At 35.7% G+C, this 25,549-nt stretch overlaps 1 protein-coding gene and 1 pseudogene across 1 annotated transcript; one reads left to right on the forward strand and one right to left on the reverse strand.

The window, feature by feature from the left end:
• Positions 1-17,713: 17,713 nt before the first annotated feature.
• Positions 17,714-18,579, reverse strand: LOC126567304 (uncharacterized; annotated as a pseudogene).
• Positions 18,580-20,479: 1,900 nt separating this feature from the next.
• Positions 20,480-21,775, forward strand: LOC126567305 (uncharacterized). Its single transcript, XM_050223532.1, has one exon. The coding sequence runs from the start codon at positions 20,480-20,482 to the stop codon at positions 21,773-21,775; it is 1,296 nt and encodes a 431-aa protein (XP_050079489.1).
• The last annotated feature ends 3,774 nt before the right edge of the window (positions 21,776-25,549 follow it).

Raw genomic sequence — 25,549 nt, forward strand, 5'->3', positions numbered from 1 at the left:
AATTCGGAATATCTGAGCATTCTCAGATTTTTAAATTTCCTGAGATTTCTGAGAATATTGAGATTCTTGAAATTTCTGAGAACTCTGATATTTCTGAAAGTACTGGGATATTAGAAATTTTTGAAATTTCTTACACTTCTGAGATATCTGAGTTTTTTGAAAATTCTGAGAGTTCTGAGATTTTTTCACAGAATTTTGAAAATTATGTGATTTCTGAGAATTTTGAAATTTCTGAGATTTCTGAAGTTTCTGAGATTTAAAAAATTCTGATAGTTCTGAAAAATTCAAAATTTCTAAAATTTCTGAGATTTCTGATATTTCTGGTATTTCTGAGATTTCCGAGATATCTTAAAATTCTGAGATTTAAGAAAATTCAAATTTTTTTGAAATTTTCTAAGATTTCTGAGTTTTCTGAGATTGCTGAGACTTCTGAGTAGTATGAGAATTCTGAGATTTTTGAAAATTCTTTGATTCGATTTGTGAGAGTTCTGAGGTTTTATAAATTTCTGAAACCTACTAGATCTCTGAGAATTTTGAAAAAAAAAAACTGAGATTTCTGAGAATTTTGAGATTTCTAAGAGTTCATAGATATTTGAAAAATCTGAGATTTCTAAGAATTTTGAGATTTTTGAAAAATCTGAGATTTCTGAGTTTTCTGGGATTTCTAAGAATTTTGACATTTCTAAGAATTCTGAGATTTTTAAAAATTCAGAGATTTCTGAGAATTCGATTAATTGTTAAACTTCTGAGGTTTCTGAGATTCCTGAAAATTCTGAGATTTTTTAAAATGCTAAAATTCCTGAGAATTCTCATATTTTTGGAATTTTTGGGTCTTAAATTAATAGATTTCTGAGATTTATCAGATTGCTGAGATTATTGAAATTTCTAAGAGTTCTGAGACCTTTGGAAATTATGAGATTGCTTTGAATTATGATAATTTTGAAATAACTGAGATTTCTGAGATATCTGATAATTATAAAAATTGTTATATTTCTGAGTTTTCTAAGAAGCCAGAGATTTTTGAAAATATTGTGAATTTTGAGATTTGCGAGAATTAAGAAATTTCTGTGATTTCTGAAGTTTTTGAGACGTAGAAGATTCTTAAATTTCTGAAATTTCTGGGATTTCCAAAATTTCTGAGAATTCTGACATCTTTGAAAGTTTTGAGATTTCTGAGACTTCTGAGATTTGTGAAATTTCTGAGATTTCTTAGATTTCTGATATTTCTGAGATTTCTGAGATATCTTAAAATTTGAGATTTATGAGAATTCTAAAATTTTTGAATTTTCTGAGATCAATTAGATTTCTGATATTTCTGAGATTTCTGAGATTTCCGAGATTTTTGAGATTTCTGAGATTTCTGTGCTTTCTGAAATTGCTGAGACTTCTGAGATTTATGAGAATTGTGAGATTTTTGAAAGTTCTTCGATTCTATTTCTGCGAGTTCTGAGGTTTTATATATATTCCATGATTGCCGAGATATCTGATAATTTTAAAAATTCTTAGATTTCTGAGCATTCTAAGATTTCTAAGAGTTCTGAGATTTTTAAAAAATTTTAGACTTTTTCAAAATCTGAGATTTCTAAGAATTTTGAGATTTTTGAAAATTCTGAGATTTCTGAGATTTTTGAGTTTTCTGAGATTTCCAAGAATTCTGACACTTCTAAGAATTCTGAGATTTTTGAAAATTCTGAGATTTCTGAGAATTCTGAGATTTTTAAATTATCTGAGATTTCTGAGATTTCTGAGATTTTTTAAAATGGAATGCTTTCTGAGATTTCTAGAATTGTGAGATTTTTAAAAATTCTGAGATTTTCTGAGAGTTCTGAGATTTTTCAAATTTCTGAAATTTTTGAGATTCCTGAGATTTTTAAAATTTTGAATTTTTTGAAATTTCTGAGATTTCTGAGATTTCTGAGATTTTTAAAAATTCTTAGATTTTTGAAAATTCTGAGATTTTTGAAATTTCTGAGATATCTGAGATATCTTATAATTCTGAAATTTTTGAAAATTCTTAGATTTCCGAGACTTCAGAGATTGCTGAGATCTCTGAAATTTCTAAGAATTTGGAGATTTCAAAAGTTTCTGAGATTTCTGTGATTTCTGTTAATTCTTATATTTCTGATATTTCAGAGATTTTTGCTATTTCTGATATTTCTTAGAAAACTGAAATTTTTGAGCATTCTGAGTTTTTCAAGATTCCTAAGATTTTTAAGAATTTTGAGAAATTTCAAAATTCTGAAATTTATGAGATTTCTGAGGTTTTTAAAAATTCTGAGATTTCTGAGAATTCTGCGATTTTTGATATTTCTGAGATTTCCAAAAATTCTGAGGTTTTTAAAAATTCTTCGATGTTTGAGAATTGTGAGATTTTGGATATTTTTTATTTTTCTTATATTTCTGACATTTATGAAATTTTTGAATGAGATGACATTTCTGCATTTTCTGAGATTTTTGAAAATTTTTTAATATGTGTTATTTTAGAGATTTTCGAAATTTCTGAGTTTTCTGAAATTTCTGAGAATTCTGAGATTTTTGAAAATTTTGAGAGTTCTGAGAAATCCAACATTTCAAAGCTTTCTGAGATTTCTGATATATCTGAGATTTCTGAGCTATCTAAAAATTCCGAAATTTCTGAGGATTCTTAAAATTCTGAAATTTCTGAGATTTCTGAGATTTCTGAGATTTCTGAGATTTCTGAGATTTCTGATATTTCTGAGCTTTCTGAGATTGCTGTCACTTCTGAGTTTTATGAGAATTCTGAGATTTTTGATAATTCTTCCATTCGATTTCTGAGAGTTTTGAGGTTTTAAAAATTTCTGAGAGCTTCGAGAACTCTGAAAATTTTGAAAATTCTGAGATTTCTGAGAATTTTGAGAATTCTAATAGTTCTGAGATTTTAAAAAATCTGAGATTTCTTAGAATTTTGAGATTTTTGAAATTTCTGAGATTTCTGAGATTTCTGAGTTTTCTGAGATTAAAAGAGTTCTGACATTTTTTAAATTCTGAGATTTTCGAAAATTCTGAGATTTACTGAGAATTCTGAGATTTTTGAACATTCTAAGATTTCTGAGATTTCTGAGAATTTTAAAAATTCTGACATTTCAGAAAATTTTGAGATCTCTGAAATTCTGTGATTTTGAGATTTTTGTAATTTCTGAGAATACTGATATTTTTGAAATTTTTGAAATTCCTATCATTTCTGCGAAATCTTAATTTTTTGAAAAATCTGAGAGTTCTAGGAATTTTTTAGAAAATTTTGAAAACAATATTATTTCTGAGAATCCTGAGATTTTGTAAATTTCTCAAATTCCTGAGACTTTTGAAATGTCTGGGATATCTGAAGTTTCTGAGTTTTAAGAAAATTCTTAGATTTCTGAAATTTTTGAGATTTTAGAAAATCCTTATATTTCTTAAAAATTCTGAGATTTTTGAAAGTTTTGAGATTTATGAGACTTCTGAGATTTTTGAAATGTCTGAGAGTTCTGAGAATTCCGAAATTTCTAAGATTTCTGATATTTCTGAGATTTCTAATTTATCTTAACGTTCTGAGATTTGTGAGAATTTTAAACCTTTTGAAATATCTGTGATTTTAGAGATTTCTCAGATTTCTGAGAATTCTGAGATTTCTGAGTATTCTGATATTTTTGAAATTACTGAGATTTCTGAGATTCCTGAGATTGTAAAGGTTCTGAGATTTTTGGAAATTCTGAGATTTACTGAGAATTCTGAGATTTTTGAAAATTCTAAGATTTCTGAGATTTTTGAGAATTGTAATTTCTTCTTTCTGAGATTTTTGAAAATTCTAAGATCTCTGAAATTTCTAGGATTTCCTAAATTACTGAGAATTCTGAGAATTTTGAAATTTTTGAAATTTTTAAAATTTCTGAGATTCCTGAGAATTTTGATATTTCTGAGATTTCTGAAGCTTCTGAAATTTCCACAATTTCTGAGAATTCTGACATCTTTGAAAGTTTTGATATTTCTGAGACTTTCGAGATTTGTGAAATTCTTGAGAGTTCTCAAAATTCCGAGATTTCTAAGATTTGTGACATTTCTTATATTTCTGAGATTTTTGAGATATCTAAAAATTCTGAGATGTATGATTATTCTGAAATTTTTCAAATTTCTGAGATTTCGGAGATTTCTGAAATTTCTGAGAAAGCTAAGATTTCTGATATTTCTGAGCTTTCTGTGCTTCCTGAGATTGCTGAGACTTCTGACATTTATGAGCATTCAGAGATTTTGGAAAATTCTTCGAATCGATTTGGGAGAGTTTTGAAGTTTTATAAATTTCTGATATTTCCGAGATTTCTGAGAATTTTTAAATTTTAAGAGTTCTGAGATTTTTTAAATATATGAGATTTTTGAAAAATCTGAGATTTCGAAGAATTTTGAGATTTTTGAAAAATCTGAGATATCTGAGATTTCTGAGATTTCTGAGTTTTCTGAGGTTTCCAAGAATTCTGACAATCCTAAGAATTCTGAGATTTTTGAAAATTCTGAGATTTCTGAGATTTCTCATATTTCTGAAAATTACTGAGATTTCTGAGATTCCTGAGATTTTTAACGTTCTGAGATTTTTAAAATTCTGAGATTTACTGAGAATTCTGAGATTTTTGAAAGTTTCAAGATTTCTGAGATTTCTGAGAATTTTAAAAACTTTGATATTTCTTAATCTTCTGAGATTTCTGAGATTTCCTTAATTTCTTACAATTTTGAGATTTCCGAGGATTCTGAAATTTCTGAGATATTTTAAGATTCAGAGGATTTTAAAAATTATGTGATATTTGAGAATCCTGAGATTTCTAAAAAATTCCGAGATTTCTAAAATTTCTAAGAATTTTGGAAATTTCTGTTATTTCTGAAGATTCTGATATTTTAGAAAATTTCTTGATTTCTAGAAATTCTGAGATTTTTGAAATTTCTGAGATTTATGAAATTTCTGCGATTTTCAAAATTTCTGAGAATTCTGAGATTTTTGAAAGTTTTGAGATTTCTGAGACTTCTGAGATTTTTGAAAGTTCTGCTAGTTCTGAGAATTGCGAGATTTCTAAGATTTCTGAGATTTCTAATATTTCTGAGATTTCTGCGTTATCTAAAAATTGTGAGATTTCTGAGAATTCTTAAATTTTTGAAATTTCTGATATTTCTGAGTTTTCTGAGATATCTGAGATTGCTGAGATTTCTGAGATTTCTAAGATTTGTGAGATTTTTGAAAATTCTTTGATTCGATTTCTGAGAGTTTTGAGGTTTTAAAAATTTCTGCGATCTTCGAGACCTCTGAAAATTTTGAAAATTCTGAGATTTCTGAGATTTCTGAGTTTTCTGAGATTTCTAAGAATTCTGAGATTTCTTAGAATTTTGAGATTTTTAAAATTCCGAGATTTCTGAGAATACTGATATTTTTGAAATTTCTGAGATTTCTGAGATTCCTGAGATTTTTCAAAATTGAGAGATATCTGAGATTTCTAAGAATTCTGAGATTCTTGAAAATTCTGAGATTTTTTGAGAATTCTGAGATTTTTGAAATTTCTGAGATTTTTGAAATTTCTGAGTTTTCTGAGAATTCTGAAATATCTGAAATTTCTTAGATTTCTGAGGTTTCTGAAATTCCTGATATTTTTGATATTTCTGTGATTTATGATATTTCAGATATTTCTTAAAAAACTAAAATTTCTGAGCATTCAGAGCATTTTTCGAAATTTCTAAGATTTATAAGAATTCTGAGAGTTTTCAAAATTCAGAAATTTCTAAGATTTCTGAGATTTTGAAAAATTCTGAGATTTCTGAGAATTCTGCGATTTGTTAAATTGCTGAGATTTCTGAGATTTTTGAGATTTGTTAAAATTCTGAGGTTTTTTAAAATTCTTTGATGTATGAGGATTGAGAGATTTTTAAAAATTTTAAATTTCTAAAATTTCTGAGGTTTCTGAGATTTTTAAATTATCTGACATTACTAATATTTCTGAGATTTTTGAAAATTATTTTATTTCTGAGAATTTTGAGAGTTATAAAACTTCTGAGATTTCTGAAATTTCTGAGATTCCTGCAATTGCGGAGATTTCAAAAATCCCTGAGATTTCTGGGATTTTTTGAAATTTTTGGAATTTCTAAGGTTTCTGAGATTTCTGAGATATTTGAAAACTCTAAGAGTTCTGATAATTCTTAGATTTGTGATATTTCTGAGATATCTAAAAATTCTGATTATTTTGAAAATTCTGAGATTTCTGAAATTTTCTAGATTTCTGAAATTTCTGAGATTTCTCAAATTTCTTCTGAGATTTTTGAAATTTCTGAGCTTTCTAAAATATCTGAAATTTTTGAAAATTCTAAGATATTTGAGAATTCTGAAATTTCTGAAATTTCTGAGATTTCAGAAGTTTCTGACATTTAGAAAATTTCTGAGATTTTTGAGATTCCTGCGATTTCTGAGATTTCTGAGATTTATGAGATTTCTGAAATCTTTGAAAAGTCTTGGATTTCTGAGAATCCTTAGATTTTTGAAAATTGTGAGATTTCTGAGAATTCTGAGGTTAAAGAAATTAATGAGTTTTCTAAGATTTCTAAGAATTCTGATTTTTTCAAAAATTCTTAAATTTGAGATATTCCTAAGCTTGCTGAGTGTTGTTAAATTTATAACAATTCTGAGATTTTCGAAAATTCTGAGATTGCTGAGAATTCTAATATTTTATAAATTACTGAGAGTTTTGAGATTCCTGAAATTTATAAAAAAAGTGAGATTTCTGAGATTTTAAAGAAGTCTGCTATTTTTGAAAATTTTGAGATTAATTCAGAATTCTAAGATTTTGAAAATTCTGAGATTTCTGTGATTTGAGATATTTTTAAAAAATTAAAATTTCTGAAAATTCTGAAATTTTTGAAACTTCTGAGATTTCTGAGATTTCAAAGAATTCTGAGATTTTTGAAAATTCTTAGATTTCTGAGATTTCTGAGATTGCTAAGATATCTGAAATATCTTAGAATTTTGAGATTTCGAGGTTGATTCCAACGCTGCCGTAAAAGGGAGGCAGGCGTTGTTCAAAGTTCAGTGTTCTCCACTCCAATCCAGTTTTGACACATTTAGTTTGATAGCGTTGGCGTCGGGTTCGGGGTGTTTGGCGGGCTCAGTCTCGAGAGTAGTGAAGTCGCTTTCGCTGCTGTTAACTAGATTGAGCTATAAATGTCATGTCTGGACTGCACTGGACAGCACTGTACGCAGACAAATAAATGTTCGTGGTGTCTTAACAATGTTTGTTTGTTTGTAACAGTCGAGACCAAACATCAAATGTCAAGAATAGAACAGCCACATCACCACTATAGCCGGAATTCGGATGCAACCAACCACCATCATCACAATAGTCACAGCAATAGTCCCGGACCATCAAAACTCACAACATCCACCACTACATCATCATCATCATCTTCATCATCATCACCATCACCACAACCATCCACAAACGAGTATGCCCGGGATAAGGCAAAGAATAAGGAGGAAACGCCTTAGCAATATGTGAAAATCTATTCAACACAACGGTGTTGACAATACGGCACTGGACCGTAATAATCAAATGTAAATAATTTATTAAATAAAAATTCTGAGAATTTTGAAAATTCTGAGATTTCGGAGATTTTTGAAAATCTTGAGATTTCTGATTTTTTTTTTATTTCTGAGATTTCTGAGATTTCTGACATTTCTGAGGTTTCTGATATATCTAAAAATTCTGAGATTTTTAAAAATTGTGACATTGTTGAGAGTTCTGAAATATCTGATAGTTCTGAGATTTCTGATATTTCTGAGAATCCTGAGATTTCTGAGATTTATAAAAATTCTGAGATTTTTTAAAATTTCAATTTCTGAGAATTCTGAGATTTTTGAAAATTCTGATATTTTTGAGAATTCAGAAGTTTTAGAAATTTCTGACATATCTGCGAATTCTGAAATATTTCTGAGAATGCTGTTATTTTTAAAAACCTGAGATATTTTAGAATATGGAGACCTTGGAAAATTCTGAGATTTTTGAGATTTTTGAAAATTTTGATATTTCTGAGATTTCTAAGATTTCATTTGTTTCTGAGCTTTCTGAGATTTCTAAGAATTCTGAGATTTCTTAGAATTCTGAGATTTCTAAGGATTCTGACATTCTCAAGATTCTGAGATTTTTGAAAATTTTGAGATTTCTGAGGATTCCCATATTTTTGAAATTACTGAAATTTCTGAGATTCCTGAGATTTTTGAGGTTCTGAGATTTCTGAGATCTCTGAGATCAGAGATTTCTGAAATTTCTGAGATTTCTGAAATTTCTGAGATATTTGAAATTTCTGGGATTTCCTAAATTTCTGAGATTTCTGACATTTTTGAAAGTTTTGCTATTTCTGAGACTTCTGGGATTTGTGAAATTTCTGAGTGTTTCGAGAGTTCCGCAATTTCTCTGAGATCTGAGATTTCTGATACTTCTGAGATTTCTGATATATCTAAAAATTCTTAGATTTTTCAAAATCCCGAACTTTCAAAGATTTCTGAAATTTTCAAGAAATTTTCGAGAGTTCTGATACTTTAGAAATTACTGGGAAATTTGGGAAATATCTAACGTTTGTGAAATTTTAAAGATTTTTGAAAACTCTAAGAGTTCTGGGAATTCTGAGATTTCTAAGATTTCTGAGATATTTTTATTTTCAGAGAATTTTGAAAACTATGTGATTTCTGAGAATTCTGAGATTTTTGAAATTGAATTGTGAAATTGACGAGATTTCTGAACCTTCTGAATTTTAAAAAAAATTTAAGAGTATGTAAATTCTGAGATTTTAGCAGTTTCTGAGATTTCTGAGATTTCAAAGAATTCTGAGATTTTTCTTTAAATTCTAAGATTTCTGATATTTCTGATATTTCTGATAATTCTGAGATATCTAAAAATTCGGAGATTTATGAAAATTCTAAAAAATTTTTAAATTTCTGAGATTTCTGAGATTTCTGAGATTTCTGAGATTTCTGAGATTTCTGAGATTTCCGAACTTTCTGGGATTGCTGAGACTTCTGAGTTTTATGAGAATTCTGATATTTTTGAAAATTCTTCGGTTCGATTTGGGTGAGTTCTGAGGTTTTATAAATTTCTGAAATCTCCGAGATCCGAGATTTTAGAAAATTCTTAAATTTCTGAAAATTTTAGGATTTTTGAGGTTTTGAGATTTCTGAGACTTCTGAGATTTTTGAAAATTCTGAGAAATCTGAGAATTTCTGAAATTTCTAAGATTTGTAATATTTCTGATATTTTTTAATTATATGACATTTCTGAAATTTCTGAAATTTTGGAAAAATTTTTAAGTTATGAGAATTCAGATATTTTATAAATTTCTGAGATTTCTGAAATTTCTAAAATTCTCGAAAATTTTTAGAAATCTAAAAATTCTGAAATTTCTGAAATTTCAGGAGTTTTTAAGATTTAGAAATTTTCCGAGAATTTTAATATTTTTTTGATGTCTGAGATTTCTGAGATTTCTGCGATTTCGAATTTTTGCGATTTCTGATATTTCTGAGATTTATGAAAATTCTGAGATTTTTAAAAATTCTTCGATTTGTGAAAATTCTGTGATTTTTGAAATTTCTGAGATTTCTGAGAACTCTGAGGTTTAAGAAAATTCTGAGATTCCTGACATTTCTGAGAATAATGATAATTCTTAGAATATCGGAGATTTTTAAAAACCTGAGATATCTCAGAATATGGAGGATTTTGAAAATTTTGAAATTTCTGAGATTTCTGAGATTTCAGATTTTTCTGAGCTTTCTGAGATTTCTTAGAATTCTTACATTCTCAAGTATTTTTAGATTTTTTGAAAATTCTGAGATTTGATGAGAATTCTGAGATTTTTAAAAATTCTGAGAATTCTCAAAATTTTAAAAATTCTGAGATTTCTGAAAATTCTGAGATTTTTGAAATTTCTTAGATTTCTGAGATTTCTAAGAATTCCGATGTTTTTGAAAATTCTAAGATCTCTTAGATTTCTGAGATTGCTGAGATTTCTGAAATATCTAAGGATTTTGAGATTTCTTAAATTTCTGAGATCGCTGAGATTTCTGAGATTTCTGATTTTTCTGATATTTCTGAGATTTCTCAGAATGCTAAGGTTTTTTAAAATGATAGATTTCTGAGAAATAAGCGATTTTTTTTCTGAAATTTATGAGATTTCTCAGATTTCGGCGAATTCGGAAATTTAAAAGCATTCTGAGATTTTTGAAAATCCTGAGATTTCTTAGAATTTTGAGATTCTTGAAAATCCTTAGAGTTCTTAGAAATTTTCAGAGAATTTTGAAAATTATGTGATTTCTGAGAATTGTGAGATTTGTGAAATTTCAGAGATTCTAGAAAATTCTTAGATTGCTGAAAAGTCTTAGATTTTTTAAAACTTGGAGATTTCTGAGACTAATAAGATTTTTGAAATTTCTGAGATTTCTGAGATTCCTGAGATTTTTATAAATTGAGAGATTTCTGAGATTTCAAAGAAATCTAAGATTTTTGAAAATTCCAAGATTTCCTGAGAATTCTGAGATTTTTGAAATTTCTGAGATTTTTGAGATTTCTGCTATTTTTGAGATTTTTGAAAATTCTGAAATTTCTGAAACTTCGGAAATATTTGAAATTTTTAAGATTTATGAGATTTTTGGAGTTCCTGATATTTTTGATATTTCTGAGATTTTTGATATTTTTATAGATATTTCTTAGCATACTCTTAGATACATTTTTTATATTTCTAAGAATACTCAAATTTATGAGCATTCTGAGTTTAACAAAATTATTAAGATTTATTAAAATTCAGAGCATTTTCATAATTTTGAAATTTCTGTGATTTCTGAGATTTTTAAAAATTCTTAGATATCTGAGAATTCTGCTATTGTTGAAATTTCTGTGATTTTTTAGATTTCTTAATATTATGAGATTTTTGAAAATTCTTAGATGTTTGAGAATTGTGAAATTTTTCAAATTTTTTATTTTTCTAAAATTTCTGGGATTTCTGAGATTTTTGAATTTTCTGAAATTTCTGAGATTTTTGAAAATTTCTGAGAATTTTGAGATTTTTGAAAATTCTGAAGGTTCTGAGAATTCTGAAATTCTTAAGATTTCTGAGATTTCTGAGTTATCTTAAAATTCTGAGATATCTGAGAATATTTAAATTTTTGAAATATCTGTGATTACTGAGAATTATGATATTTTTGAAATAACTGAGATTTCTCAGATTCCTGAGATTTTTAATGGTCTGAGATTTTAGAAAATTCTGAGATTTACCGAGTATTCTGCGATTTTAGAAATTTCTGAGATTTCTGAGATTTCTGAGAATTTTAATAATTTGAAAAATTCAAAATGAAATTTCTGAGATTTCCTAAATTTCTGAGAATACTGAGATTTTTGAACTTTTTGAAATTTTTGAAATTTCTTAGATTCCTGAGAATTTTGATATTTCTGAGATTTCTGAAGTTTCTGAGATTTTAGAAAATTCTTAGATTTCTGAAAATTTTGCGATTTTTGAAATTTCGGAGATTTCCGAAATTTCTGAGATTTCCGAAATTTCTGAGAATTCTGACATCTTTGAAAGTTTTGATACTTCTGAGACTTTTGAGATTTGTGAAATTTTTGAGAGGCTTGAGAATTCCGAAATTTCTAAGATTTCTGAAATTTTTGATATTTGTGAGATTTCTGAGATATCTAAAAATTCTGAGATTTATGATGATTCTGAAATTTTTCAAATTACTGAGATTTCTGAGATTTCTGAAATTTCTGAGAATTTTGATTTTTCTGATTTTTCTGATATTTCTTAGATTGCTGTTCTTTCTGAGATTGCTGAGATTTATGAGATTTCAGAGATTTTTGAAAAATCTTCGACTCAATTTCTGAGAGTTTTGAGGTTTTTAAAATTTCTGATATTTCCGAGATCTCTGAGAATATTTAAATTTAAAGATTTCTGAGATTTTTGAAAAATATGAGAAATTTGAAAAATCTGAGAATTCTAAGAATTTTGAGAATTTTGAAAATTCTGAGATTTTTGAGATTTCTAAGATTTCTGAGTTTTCTGAGGTTTCCATGAATTCTGACGTTTCTAAGAATTCTGAGATTTTTGAAAATTCTGAGATTTCTGAGAAATCTGAGATTTTTGAAATATATCAGATTTCTGAGATTCCTGAGATTTTTAAAAATTCCAAGATTTCTGAAAATTCAGAGATTTTTGAAATTTCTGAGATATCTGAGATAGAATTCTGAGTGTTATTGTTTTTAATTTGCAAAGCGTTTGCTCAGGATATTCTTTGCTCGAATGTAAGGCGTGACACCAAGCGTGACTGCTCGAATGCGGATCCGCTTGAATCAGGATCGAGCGGATCGCAAGTCCACGAATTTGCGATGGTGGAAAACTATAAAAGGGCTAATTGGCGAATCATCGACCTCTTTTTTCCAACATCAACGCGCGCGAAAAACAGTGGAATTTTTTAACGCCACACCACACACCGTACCACGATATAATCGAGAACTACGAAAATAAAGTATAGTTAAGAAAACGCTAACTTCGCGAGTGAATTATTTCGGAATAAAAGTGCAATGTCACCGTACGTTGCTAACGCAACATTTTATAAAAATTCCACGGCTGGAAATTTTACGCGACTACGCGAGTGCTAGAGTGAACCGTGTCGTAAGACACTTGAGGCCGCGAAACACCGAAATATCGCGACCAACAAACGATACGTCGGACGGCGAGAGGGAATAGTTGAAGTGTACGTTACACATTACACTAACAGACTCACTCTCACTATGGAACACCAACACGATTTAAACACACTTCCGCCGGGATTACAAACGAACGAGCCACAGGAACCTGAAACGGAAGCACCGGAACATAGGCCACTTGCACCGGCCGCGGTTTCGCCTCACTTCCGACCGTTCGCGCCCACCATGGAAGATTGGACGATTAACTCGTCGTTGGAGATCGTTGACCGCGCTAGACCATCGACCTCGAATGCACCGTTGAGTGCTGGTTGGTTGCTGAGGGGACCGCAGCAACAGTTGACAACGGAGAGTCCCGAACAAATTATCGCGCCGCGGTACACACCGCTCGCGAATTCGACCGCAGCAGGCTTGGGCCCTTCACATCGCTCACCCTCGGGAACCGTACCGTGGACGGTGGTCGGTATATCTGGAGCGGCCATCGCGAATGTTCAACAGCTAGCGCCATCGCAGAACGGCGCTAATACGGGGGCCGTACCGCGGACGGCGGTCGGTACATCTGGAGCGGCCATCTCGGGTGTCCATCAGCCGACGCAATCGCAGAGTTTTACACCCTTGAAGCCGATGGAGGACCAGCTTGCGGAATCAAGTGAAGCCGTTCGCGCCTTGGAGCTTCGAATGCGGAATTTGATGAGGCGAAAACTGGAGCTTGAGAGGCGAGAGCTGGAGATTGAGGAACAGTTGATTCTGGCTGAATCAAGAAGGATCGGTAACGGGTTCATCAGCATGGTTGACAACGAAGGTGAGTCCAACAAAATGGTAGATAGGTTGAGACGTGGCGATAGTGCGGGATCCTCGGGCACCCCGCCTCCGGGGCATGTGCAATCGGGAAACAGTGCAGTGATCAGTCTGCAGCGGCAGTCTAAAAACGAGCAACGTTTTAATTTCGGTAGTGAAGGTGTTTATACTTACCGCAACAGCCTCGCTGGCACTACGCTGATGAATCTCAGCCAGAGTCAAGTTTTGGCTCGAAAGGCAAGCTGCAGGGAGCTACCGTGTTTTTCCGGTAAACCCGAAGAGTGGCCCATTTTTATCGCCACGTTTGAAACTTCAACAGCTGCTTGTGGGTACTCGGATGAGGAAAACACATTAAGACTGCAACGGGCACTTAAGGGCAAAGCACTTGAAGCTGTGCAACCAAGTTTGCTTCATGCGTCTAACCTAGCTAGTGTGATCGATACACTGCACATGCTTTTTGATCGCCCGGATCTAATCGTCCATTCGTTGATCCACCGAATACGCCAACTGCCTCCGCCACGTATAGAGCGTTTAGAAACTCTAATTGACTTCGGGATGGCGGTCCGCAATATGTGTTCAACTATATCTGCTTCAGGGCTAGAAGAATACAAATGCAATGTGGCATTAATGCACGAGTTGGTGGAAAAGTTACCTCATGTGCTTCGGCTTGACTGGGCGCGACACCGTATGCAGTCGAGCTCCGCGACACTTTCGGAGCTTTGCAAGTGGATAGAGACTCAGGTTAAGGCTGCAAGTCTGATAACTTTGCCGTCTCTAGAACCGAACAAGGAGAAAAAGGCGACAATAGAAGTAGAACCCATCACATGAATGTGCATAAAGCTACGGGGTTAGATAGTGAAGGGAGCCAAATTTGTCTGCTGTGTGAAGGCACTTGCGTTGACCTGTCGCAGTGTGAGCAGTTCAACAAGCAAAAGGTAAATGATCGATGGGCAACTATACACAGACTGAAGGCTTGTCGCAAGTGCCTGAAAGCGCACACCTACAGCTGTAAGGGAAGGAAAGCTTGCGGGGAAAATGGTTGTGAGTACTTACACCACGAACTCCTACATAATGACGAGCGCCATCGTAAACCAAACGGAAACGCGGCTACCACAGCTTCACTGAACGTGCATTCTGATGTAGCCGGTGATGTATTTTTAAAATACATTCCCGCAATGGTTTATGGGCGTGATAGGGTCATCGCAACCTTTGCCTTTTTTGACAGTGGATCTACCGGTACCTTCCTGGAGCACAGCCTTATTGAAGAGCTTGAGCTGGAAGGACAGCCACACCCTCTGTGTCTAAAATGGACAGGCAACTCGGAACGCGACGAATCGGGTTCGATACAAATATCTTCTTTGAAGATTTCGGGAGTCGGGCCAAACCACAGTATGCATGTAATCCCAAAGGCGCATACAGTACAGAACCTATCTTTACCAGCCCAGACTCTGTCAGCGAGCCAATTGGCTGAACAGTATGCGCACCTTCAGGGTTTGCCAATTCAAGCGTATGATGACGCAAGACCTCGTTTGCTCATTGGAATCGACAATTATCACTTAGCCCGCCCGACTCGAAACGCGGAAGGAGGGATATATGAACCCGTAGCGGCAAAGACTTCATTGGGTTGGGTTGTATATGGCCCACGCAGTAATAATCCTCCAAAGGCTAATGTTCATGCGCTACACACAATCCGAATATGCAAGTGCGGTACGGATGCAGATGCCAATCTGGATGCAGCGGTGAAAAACTTTTTTACGCTCGAATCCCTCGGTATCGTCAGACTGTTGGAAACACTTCGTTCGAAGGATGATGAGCGAGCGTTAAAGATTCTCAACTCGACGACGAATTTCACCGGCAAGCATTATGAATCCTGATTACTGTGGCGTTTTGACGACGTCAAGCTGCCATGCTCTCGTGATATGGTTCTGAAAAGATACAAATGCCTGCGGAATAGAATGTCGAAAGATTCAGCATTAGCTAACGCAGTTATTGACAAAATGAGAAGCTATGAAAAGCAGGGCTACATTCGACGATTATCGCCCGAGGAGCTGTCAAAGAAAGGCCCTCGAGACTGGTTTCTTCCGATATTTCCGGCCTTCAATGTGAATAAACCAGGCAAGGTTCGTGTAATTTTCGACGCTGCGGCGAAGGTCCAGGGTGTAAGCCACAACACTTATTTGCTGAACGGACCAGATCTTTTGACAGGGCTTCTATCTGTTTTATATTTAATTCCGTGAGCATCGTGTTGCCATAGTCGGGGAAATTAAGGAAATGTTTTTCCAAGCCCGTTTGAAACCAGAAGACCAACGATCCCAGATGATCTTGTGGAATGAGAACGACTCTGCTGGTAGTGAGCCGAACGTCTACGCGGTTGCGGTGATGACGTTCGGTGCTGCGTGTTCTCCGAGTACCGCACAGTTCGTTAAAAATTTGAACGCGGATCGCTTTACTGATAAATATTCTAGGGCAGCGAAATGTATACAAGAGAAACACTATGTAGATGATCTACTGGCCAGCGCGGAAACGGAGGAAGAAATCATCACGTTAGCTGAACAAGTCCGATTTATACATGCAGAAGGTGGTTTCGAAATTCGAAACTGGCTGTCTAACTCGCATCGTGTGACATCGCATCTACAGCGTGAAGCGTCGTCCGAAGACAAGATAGCCATATGTTCCCATGATCCCGTCGAAAAAGTGTTGGGTATGTGGTGGGATACGTTAACTGACACATTTACTTTCAAGCTATCCCCCAAACACGATATACGGCTGCTATTTGAAGGACGACTGCCAACAAAACGTGACGTCCTACGTACAGTGATGGCGATTTACGATCCAATGGGCATCATCGCGAATTTTCTGATGTACGTGAAGATTCTCATGCAGGAGATTTGGCGTGCTGTCCTTGGATGAGGTTTTGTCCGGTCGGCTAGCAGAAAAATGGAGCGTTTGCGTTGGGGTATTGCCGAGTATTCTACAAGTACGTGTTCCCAGGTGTTACCGTCAGCTTACTTCGGTAGATGCAAAAATACAGCTTCACGTATTTTGCGATGCCAGCGAGAACGGGGTAGCTGCAGAGGCTTTTTTCCGTTTCGACGATGGAGGTGTCATCGAGTGCGCTCTTGTGGGTGCCAAAACTCGCGTGGCTCCGATTAAATTTGTGTCCATCCCGCGTTTAGAACTACAGGCCGCAGTCTTCGGAGCCCGCTTCGCTGCAGCCATTATCACACAACACCGAATAACCGTTGAACGCACCTTTTACTGGACCGATTCCCGTGACGTTGTGTGTTGGTTGAGATCAGACCATCGCCGATTTAGCCAGTTCGTTGCCTTCCGAGTAGGTGAACTCCTGGAGACGACTTCTGTTCATGAGTGGCGCTGGTTATCAACGAAGATAAACGTAGCGGACGATGGAACCAAGTGGCAGAAGGTGCCAACTGCAGATCCGGATAGTCGTTGGTTTCGCGGTCCGGAGTGCCTGTGGAAGCCCGAAAGCGAGTGGCCAGCCCCTGAACAATATCCCACCGACACGATGGAGGAGGTACGCTTACATGTGATGCATCACACTACCAATACGAAGCTATGGATTCAGCTCGAACGTTTCTCCTCGTGGAACCGCTTGTTAAGGTCAGTAGCCTACGTCTGTAGATTTGTCTCCTTTATTGTCTCCAAGAAAACGTCTAGAACAACAGGACCGTTAACGCAAGGCGAGCTGGAAAAAGCGGCGCATGCTATTATTCGTTTGGCACAACTCGATGCTTATCAACAGGAGATACGACAATTAACCGACGCACGCGACACACGCGAACAACGCTGCCCATGGAAACCAGTACTACCAAAGACGAGCATACTGGCATAGCTGACCCTGAGATAGACGACAACGGAGTGCTGAGAATGCGTGGACGTCTGACAAATTGTCCTTGGGTTTGCGAATCTACAAAGCGACCAGTGATTCTCCCGCGACAACATCAGGTGACAACACTAATTTTGGCAGATTTTCATCATAGATACCGGCACATAAATCATCATGCGGCGATAAATGCGATTAGATGTAAATTCTACATACCGAGACTGCATGCCGAATTTAATCGCATCCGTAGAACGTGTCAGCGCTGCAAAAATCGTGATGCCAAGCCAGAGCCTCCAGAGATGGGAAATCTTCCTACCGAGCGTCTTGCCGCTTATCAAAGGCCGTTTTCTTTCGTAGGTGTTGATTACTTTGGTCCGGTCACTGTAGCCATTGGTCGTCGGGTTGAAAAACGTTGGGGCGTTCTCTTTACTTACCTCACCACCAGAGGCGTCCATCTGGAGGTTGCCCATTCCCTGACTACAGCCTCATGCATCCTAGCCATACGCCGTTTCATCACTAGGCGTGGACAACCCCTAGAGTTCATCAGCGACAACGGGACAAATTTAGTCGGTGCATCGCGAGAGCTAGCTGAGGCCTGCGAAGCAGTAGACAAGCAGCGATTAGCGGAGAAGTTCACAACACCACGTCTCGCGTGGAAATTCATCCCACCTGGTGGACCACATTTTGGAGGTTGCTGGGGACGGTTGGTGCGATCCGTGAAGCAAGCGATAAGCGAGATGCGGATTTCGCAGTTACCGACCGACGAAGTGTTGACTACTGCTCCAACGGAGATCGAAACGATGCTTAATTCTCGCCCTTTAACGCAGGTACCACTAGACAGCGAATCCGAACTCCCTTTAACTCCGAATCACTTCCTGTTAGGAACAGCAAACGGCGAGGCCCCGAAAGCAGTACTTAGTGACGACGCTGCAACTCTAAAAACAACCTGGAAGGCATCATGGGTGGCATACTAATTACCGACTTTAACGCGCAGGGCCAAGTGGCATCACCAGGTTCGTCCGATTAAGGAGGGTGACGTTGTTGTGATCGTGGATCCAAACCTTCCCCGAAACACATGGCCCAAAGGACGGGTGGTTGCAGTCATCCAGTCGAAGGACGGGCAAGCCGACGCGCAACAATAGCTACTAACACCGGAATCTACGAGCGGCCGGCCACGAAGATAGCTGTATTAGATGTACAACAAGCGAGTAATACTTACCCACGGGTCATCAACAACCAGCAGCACTAAGAACAAAGCACGCACTGATAACCGAAAACCACATGGTCACGACACAATAACCAACTGAAAAGTCAAACGCTTCCGGGCAATTGACTGGGGGGAGAATGTTATTGTTTTTAATTGGCAAAGCGTTTGCTCAGGACATTCTTTGTTCGAATGTTAGGCGTGACACCAAGCTTGACTGCTCGAATGCGGATCCGCTTGAATCAGGATCGAGCGGATCGCAAGTCCACGAACTTGCGATGGTGTAAAACTATAAAAGGGCTAATTGGCGAATCATCGACCTCTTTTTTCCAACATCAACGCGCGCGAAAAACAGTGGAATTTTTTTAAAGCCACACCACACACCGTACCCCGATATAATCGAGAACTACGAAAATAAAGTGTAGTTAACAAAACGCTTACTTCGCGAGTGAATTATTTCGGAATGAAAGTGCAATATCACTGTACGTTGCTAACGCAATACTGAGATTTTGGGAAATTTTTAGATTTCCGAGAATTTTGAGATTTTTTAAATTTCTGAGATTTCAGAGGTTTCTGAGATTTCCAAAATTTCTGAGAATTCTGCGATTTTTGAAATATCTGAGATATCTGAGATTTATAAAATTTCTGAGATATCAGAGATTGCTTAGATTTTTGAAAATTCGGAAATTTCTGAGTTTTCGGATATTTCTGAGATTTTTGAGATTTCTTAAATCTCTGAGTTTTCCAACATTTCTGAGAATTCTGAGATTTCTGATATTTCTGAGATATCGTTATATTCTGAGATTTTAAAATTTGAAATAAGAATTCTGAGATTTTTGAGATTTCTGATATACCTAAGATTTCTGAGATTTCCAAAAATTCTTACATTTCTAATAATAATGAGATTTTGAAAAATTCTGAGATATTTGAGAAATATGATAGTTTTGAAATTTTTTAGATTTCAGAGTTTCATGAGATTTTTAAAAATTGTGAGATTTCTGCGATTTCTAAATATAATGAGATTTAAAAAAATTCTGTGATTCACTGCAAATTCTGAGAATTTCGAAAATCCGGAAGTTTCTGAGATTTCAGAGATTTTTAAAAATTCTGAGATTTCTGAAATTTCAAAGAATTCTGAGATATTTAAAATTTCTGAGATTACTGAGATTTCTGAAATTTTGGATATTTCTGATATTTCTTAGAATTCTGAAATTTATGAGTCTTTTGAGATTTCTGAGAATTCTGAAATTTTTAAATATCTGAGATTTCTGTGATTTCTGTAATTTCAGAGTGTTGGAAACTTTATAAGGTTCTCAACGCCCTGTCAGTTTGGAGGCAAGAAGAAGAATAGAAGAAATAGGAAGGATCAGAAAAGGGCAGGACGAGCCTGCCCCGGGACCAGTTAGGGAACGATCGTTCATTCAAAAACGTATCACGAGCGGATAAAGATAGAAAAATTAATATTAGCGCGCGCGAACAGCGGACTAATTTTTTGGCTCTTTCTTTCTTTCTCTCTATTGTATCCAAAGAGCTTGGTAATAAAGAAAGCTCAGTACACTGAAGAGGCAAAAGAAGCCGCTCGTTTTTTAACATTCCAAAAAATTATCCGACTTCGATAACAGGAAGGTGAACGAAAGTAGTGACGCTAATTTTACTTGCACTGGTAACACTTGAAATCACGGATGCGGAACAATGGCGCTGGATACCCACGAAAATGAACGTAGCTGACGATGGAACCAAATGGACAAAAACACCGGACCTTTCGGCGCAAGGGCGCTGGATTCGCGGACCATTGTTCCTGTGGGAATCGGAGGATGCGTGTCCTGCTCGCACCGCAATGGAACGAGACACCACGGAAGAACTACGAAGGACTGTTCACCATCATCAGGCCGTAGAACCGCTTATTCGCCTCGAGCGGTTCTCGAAATGGAAAGGGCGCTACGGACCGTAGCGTACGTGATTCGCTTCGTGGCGAACAGCCGTCGCCGCATCAAGAAGGAAGGTACGGTGATTGGGCCGCTGTCAAAAGAGGAACTGGCGGAAGTGGAACACGTGTTGATCCGGACTATACAGCGCAGAGCTTATGGCCGGGAAATCGCTAGTCTGCAAAAACGATCGACGCAGAAACACCCGTGGCGAAAAGGGATCGATAAAAACAGCAGCATCTACAAACTCTCACCTGTCCTGGACAACCAAGGGATACTGAGAGTGGGGGGACGGTTGACAGCGTGCTCGGGCATCAACGAATCCTCCCGGAACCCGATCATTCTTCCCAGACAAGATTATGGGACCGACCTAATAATTCGGGAGTATCACGAGCGATACAAGCACGCAAATCACTATACGGTCTTGAGCGAACTGAGGACGCGGTACCACATCTCGAAGCTACTGGGAGAGTATCGACGTGTGAGGAAAAGCTGTCAGAGATGCAGGGTGCACAACGCGATGCCAGAACCACCGCTAATGGGTAACCTACCGCAACAGCGTGTCGCATTTGCTCAGCGTGCCTTCTCGTTCACAGGTATCGATTATTTCGGCCCGTTCTTAGTGTCCGTCGGCCGCAGAGTCGAGAAACGGTGGGGAGTTTTACTTACCTGCCTCACGTCGAGAGCCATCCATGTCGAGATAGCGGCATCCCTCACCACAGCGTCATGCATACTGGCGATTCGACGTTTCATTGCACGACGCGGTATGCCACTGGAGATATTCAGCGATCGCGGTACAAACTTCGTCGGGGCCTCGCGAGAACTGAAGGAAGCGTTGGAGGAGGTTGACCACGACGCGTTGATGACAGAATTTTGTTGCCCGCGAATGAAATGGACGTTCAATCCACCTGGCGCGCCTCACTTCGGCGGCTTCTGGGAGCGCATGGTGCGCTCCGTGAAGAAGGTGTTGCACCAATGTGTATTCCCCAAACGCCCTACGGATGAAGTACTCCTTTCAACCTTCACGGAAATCGAGCTGGTCGTTAATTCGAGACCACTTACCTACGTGCCATTGGAAGATGAAACGGCCGAGCCTTTAACGCCGAACCACCTGCTCCTCGGGAGCTCTGATGGGAGCAAACCGCCAGCCGTTTACTGCGACAGTCCCGCAGCCTTGAGATCATCGTGGAGAGCAGCACAACAGGCAGCGGACTTATTCTGGAAGAAATGGGTTTCCGAATACTTACCTACTCTTACTCGTCGGACTAAGTGGTTCGAACTGGTACGGCCAATCTAGATAGGGAATTTGGTCGTGATAGCGGATAACAATTTGCCTAGGAATTGTTGGCCAAGAGGACGTATTGTATCGGTTGTCCCTGGCAAGGATGGACAAGTCAGACAGGCGACAATTGAAACCACCAGCGGAACGTACGTAAGACCTGCACACAAAATAGCAGTCTTGGACGTTACAGCCTAGTACAAAACCGCGTGGTTCCAACGGAGCAAGGAAAACAAACAACTACGCGACACACAAACACACATACGTACACGACACGTAAATGACAGGACTACACACGCGATAACTGACAGGGTAAAGGAAGTGAAGCCACGGTTGATAGCTTAGATAAGAGAAAGGAGAGGTTGCGTCATCACATAAGGCTGGTTAAGCGTTTCAAGCGTTTACGGGCTCTAGTTGATTAGATGATACGCAGATAAGGTTGGGTCACTACGGCGGGTTAAACGTTTAAAGTGTTTACGGGCTGTAGACGAGTAGATTATTCAACCGTGGCACACTTGGGGGGACAATGTTGGAAACTTTATAAGGTTCTCAACGCCCTGTCAGTTAGGAGGCAAGAAGAAGAATAGAAGAAATAAGAAGGATCAGAAAAGGGCAGGACGAGCCTGCCCCGGGACCAGTTAGGGAACGATCGATCATTCGAAAACGTATCACGAGCGGATAAAGATAGAAAAATTAATATTAGCGCGCGCGAACAGCGGACTAATTTTTTGGCTCTTTCTTTCTTTCTTCCTATTGTATCTTAAGAGCTTGGTAATAAAGAAAGCTCAGTACACTGAAGAGGCAAAAAAAGTCGCTCGTTTTTTAACACTGAGATTCCTGAGATTTCTGAGAATTCTGAAATTCCTGAGATTTCTAAGAATTCTGAGATTTCTGATATTTCTTACATTTCTGAGATTTTTTAGATTTCTGAGATTTATGAGATAACTGGGATTTCTTAAAATCCTGAGATATTTGAAAATTCTGAGATATTTGACAATTGTGGGATTTCTTAAATTTTTTATTTTTCTAAAATTTCTGAGAATTCTGAGATTTTTTAAATATCTGACATTTCAGAAATTTAAAAATTCTGAGAATTTTGAAAATTCTGAGACTTCTGAGAATTCTGCGATTTTTGAAATTCCTGAGATTTTTGAAATATCCTAGATTTTTGAAATTTGTGAGATTTCTAAGATGTCTGATTTTTCTGAGATTTCAGAAGTATTTGAGATTATGAAACATTCTGAGATTTTTGAGAATTCTGAAGTTTCTTATAATTCTGAGATTTCAGAGATTTCTGGGATTTCTGAGATTTCTGAGATTTCTGAGATTTCGGAGATTTTTAAGAATTCTGAGATTTCTGAGATTTAAGATTTTTCTGAGTTTTCTGAGATTTCTAGAATTTCTGATATTCCTAAGAATCCTGAGATTTTTGAAAATTCTGAGATTTCTGAGATTTCTCATATTTCTGAAAATTACTGAGATTTCTGAGATTCCTGAGATTTTTAAAGTTCTGAGATTTTTGAAAATTCTGAGATTTATTGAGAATTCTGAGAATTTTGAAAGTTCTAAGATTTCTGAGATTTCTGAGAATTTTAAAAACTTTGATTTTTCTGAAAATTCTGATATTTCTGAAATTTCTGAGATTTCCTTAATTTCTGAGAATTCTGAGATTTCTGAGGATTCTGAAATGTCTGAGATATTTTAAAATACAGAGAACTATGAAAATTTTGTGAATCTCGAGATTTCTGAGATTTTTGAAATATCTCATATTTCTTAAATTTCTGAGATTTCCGAAATTTCTGAGAATTCCAAAATTTCTGAGAATTCTGACATTTTTGAAAGTTTTGCGATTTCTGAGATTTCTGAGATTTGTGAAATTTTTGAGAGTTTTGAGAATTCCGCAATTTCTTGGAGATCTGAGATTTCTGATATTTCTGAGATTTCTGAGATATCTAAAAATTCTGAGATTTATTAAAATTCTAAAATTTTTGAAATTTCTGATTTCAAACTAAGACTTCTGAGCTTTCGAAGAGTTCTGAGATTTTTGAAAATTCTGAGATTTCTGAAAATTCTGAGATTTTTGAAAGTTTTGAGATTTCTGAGACTTTTGAGATTTTCGATAATTCTGATAGTTCTGAGAATTCCGTGATTTCTAATATTTCTGAGATTTCTAAGGTTTCTGAGATTTCTGATATTTCTGAGATTTCTGAGTTAAAATTAAATTCTGAGATTTCTAAGAATTCTAAAATTTTTGAAATCTCGGAGATTTCTGAGTTTTCTGAAATTTCTGAGTTTTCTGAGATTTCTGAAATTTCTGAGATTTCTGTGATTTCTGAGATTTGTTAGATTTCTGAGCTTTCTAAGATTGTTGACACTTCTGGGTTTTTTGAGAATTGTGATATTTTTGAAAATTCTGCGATTCGATTTCTGAGAGTTCTGAGGTTTTAAAAATATCTGCGATCTTCGAGACCTCTGAAAATTTTGAAAATGCTGAGATTTCGGAGAAGTCTGAGATGTCTAAGAGTTCTGAAATTTTTTAAAAATTTTAGATTTCTAAGAATTTTGAGTTTTGAAAATTCTGAGATTTCTGAGATTTCTGAGTTTTCTGAGATTCCTAAGAATTATGACATTTCTAAGAATTCTTAGATTTTAAAATTCTGAGGTTTCTGAGAATTTTGATATTTTTTAAATTTCTGAGAATTCTGAGATTCCTGAGATTTTTAAAAATTGATAGAAATCTGAGATTTCTAAGAATTCTGAGAAATTTCAAATTTATGAGATTAAATAGATTTTTGATATTTCTGAGATTTTTGAAAATTCTGAAATTTCTGAGAATTCTGAAATATCTGAAATTTCTTAGATTTCTGAAATTCTTGACAATTCTTAGATATCTGATAATTCTGAAATTTCTGAAATTTTAGAGATTTAAGGAGTTTCTGCGATTTGGAAAATTTCTGAGATTTTTGAGATTGCTGCGATTCCTGAGATTTCTGAGATCTATAAAATTCTGAGATCTTTGAAAAGTCTTCGATTTCTGAGAAACCTAAGATTTTTGAAATTTGTGAGATTTCTGAGAATTCTGAGGTTTAAGAAATTTCTGAGATTTCTGAGATTTCAAAGAATTCAAAGATTTTTTAAAAAATTCTTAAATTTGTGATATTCCTGAGATTGCTGGGATTTGTAAAATTTATAACAATTCTGAGATTTTTGAAAAATCTGAGATTTTTGAGAATTCTGATTTTTTGTAAATTACTGAGATTTTTGAGATTCCTGGAATTTATAAAAATTGTGAGATACCTGAGATTAAAAGGAAGACTGCTATTTTTGAAAATTTTGAGATTTTGTGAGAATTCTAAGATTTTGAAAATTCTGAGATTTCTGTGATTTGAGAGATTTTAAAAAAATTTAGATTTCTGAAAATTCTGAGATTTTTGAAATTTCTTAGATGTCTGAGATTTCAAAGAATTCTGAAATTTTTGAAAATTCTTAGATTTCTGAGATTTCTGAGATTGCTGAGATTGCTGAAATATCTAAGAATTTTGAGATTTCGAGGTTGATTCTAACGCTGCCGGAAAAGGGAGGCAGGCGTTGTTCAAAGTGCAGTGTTCTCCACTCCAATCCAGTTTTGACACATTTAGTTTGACAGCGTTGGCGTCGGGTTCGGGGTGTTTGGCGGGCTCAGTCTCGAGAGAAGTGAAGTCGCTTTCGTTGCTGTTGACTAGAGTGAGCTTTAAATGTCATTGCTGGACTGCACTGGAGAGCACTGTACGCAGACAAATAAATATTCGTGTT

The sequence above is a fragment of the Anopheles maculipalpis genome, chromosome 2RL (assembly GCF_943734695.1).
Source record: "Anopheles maculipalpis chromosome 2RL, idAnoMacuDA_375_x, whole genome shotgun sequence".
Lineage (NCBI taxonomy): Eukaryota > Metazoa > Arthropoda > Insecta > Diptera > Culicidae > Anopheles > Anopheles maculipalpis.

What these genes read in the sequence shown, in the direction of transcription:
- LOC126567305 (XM_050223532.1), top strand. Translation starts at nt 20,480, where the DNA reads ATGGAAAGGGCGCTACGGACCGTAGCGTACGTGATTCGCTTCGTGGCG.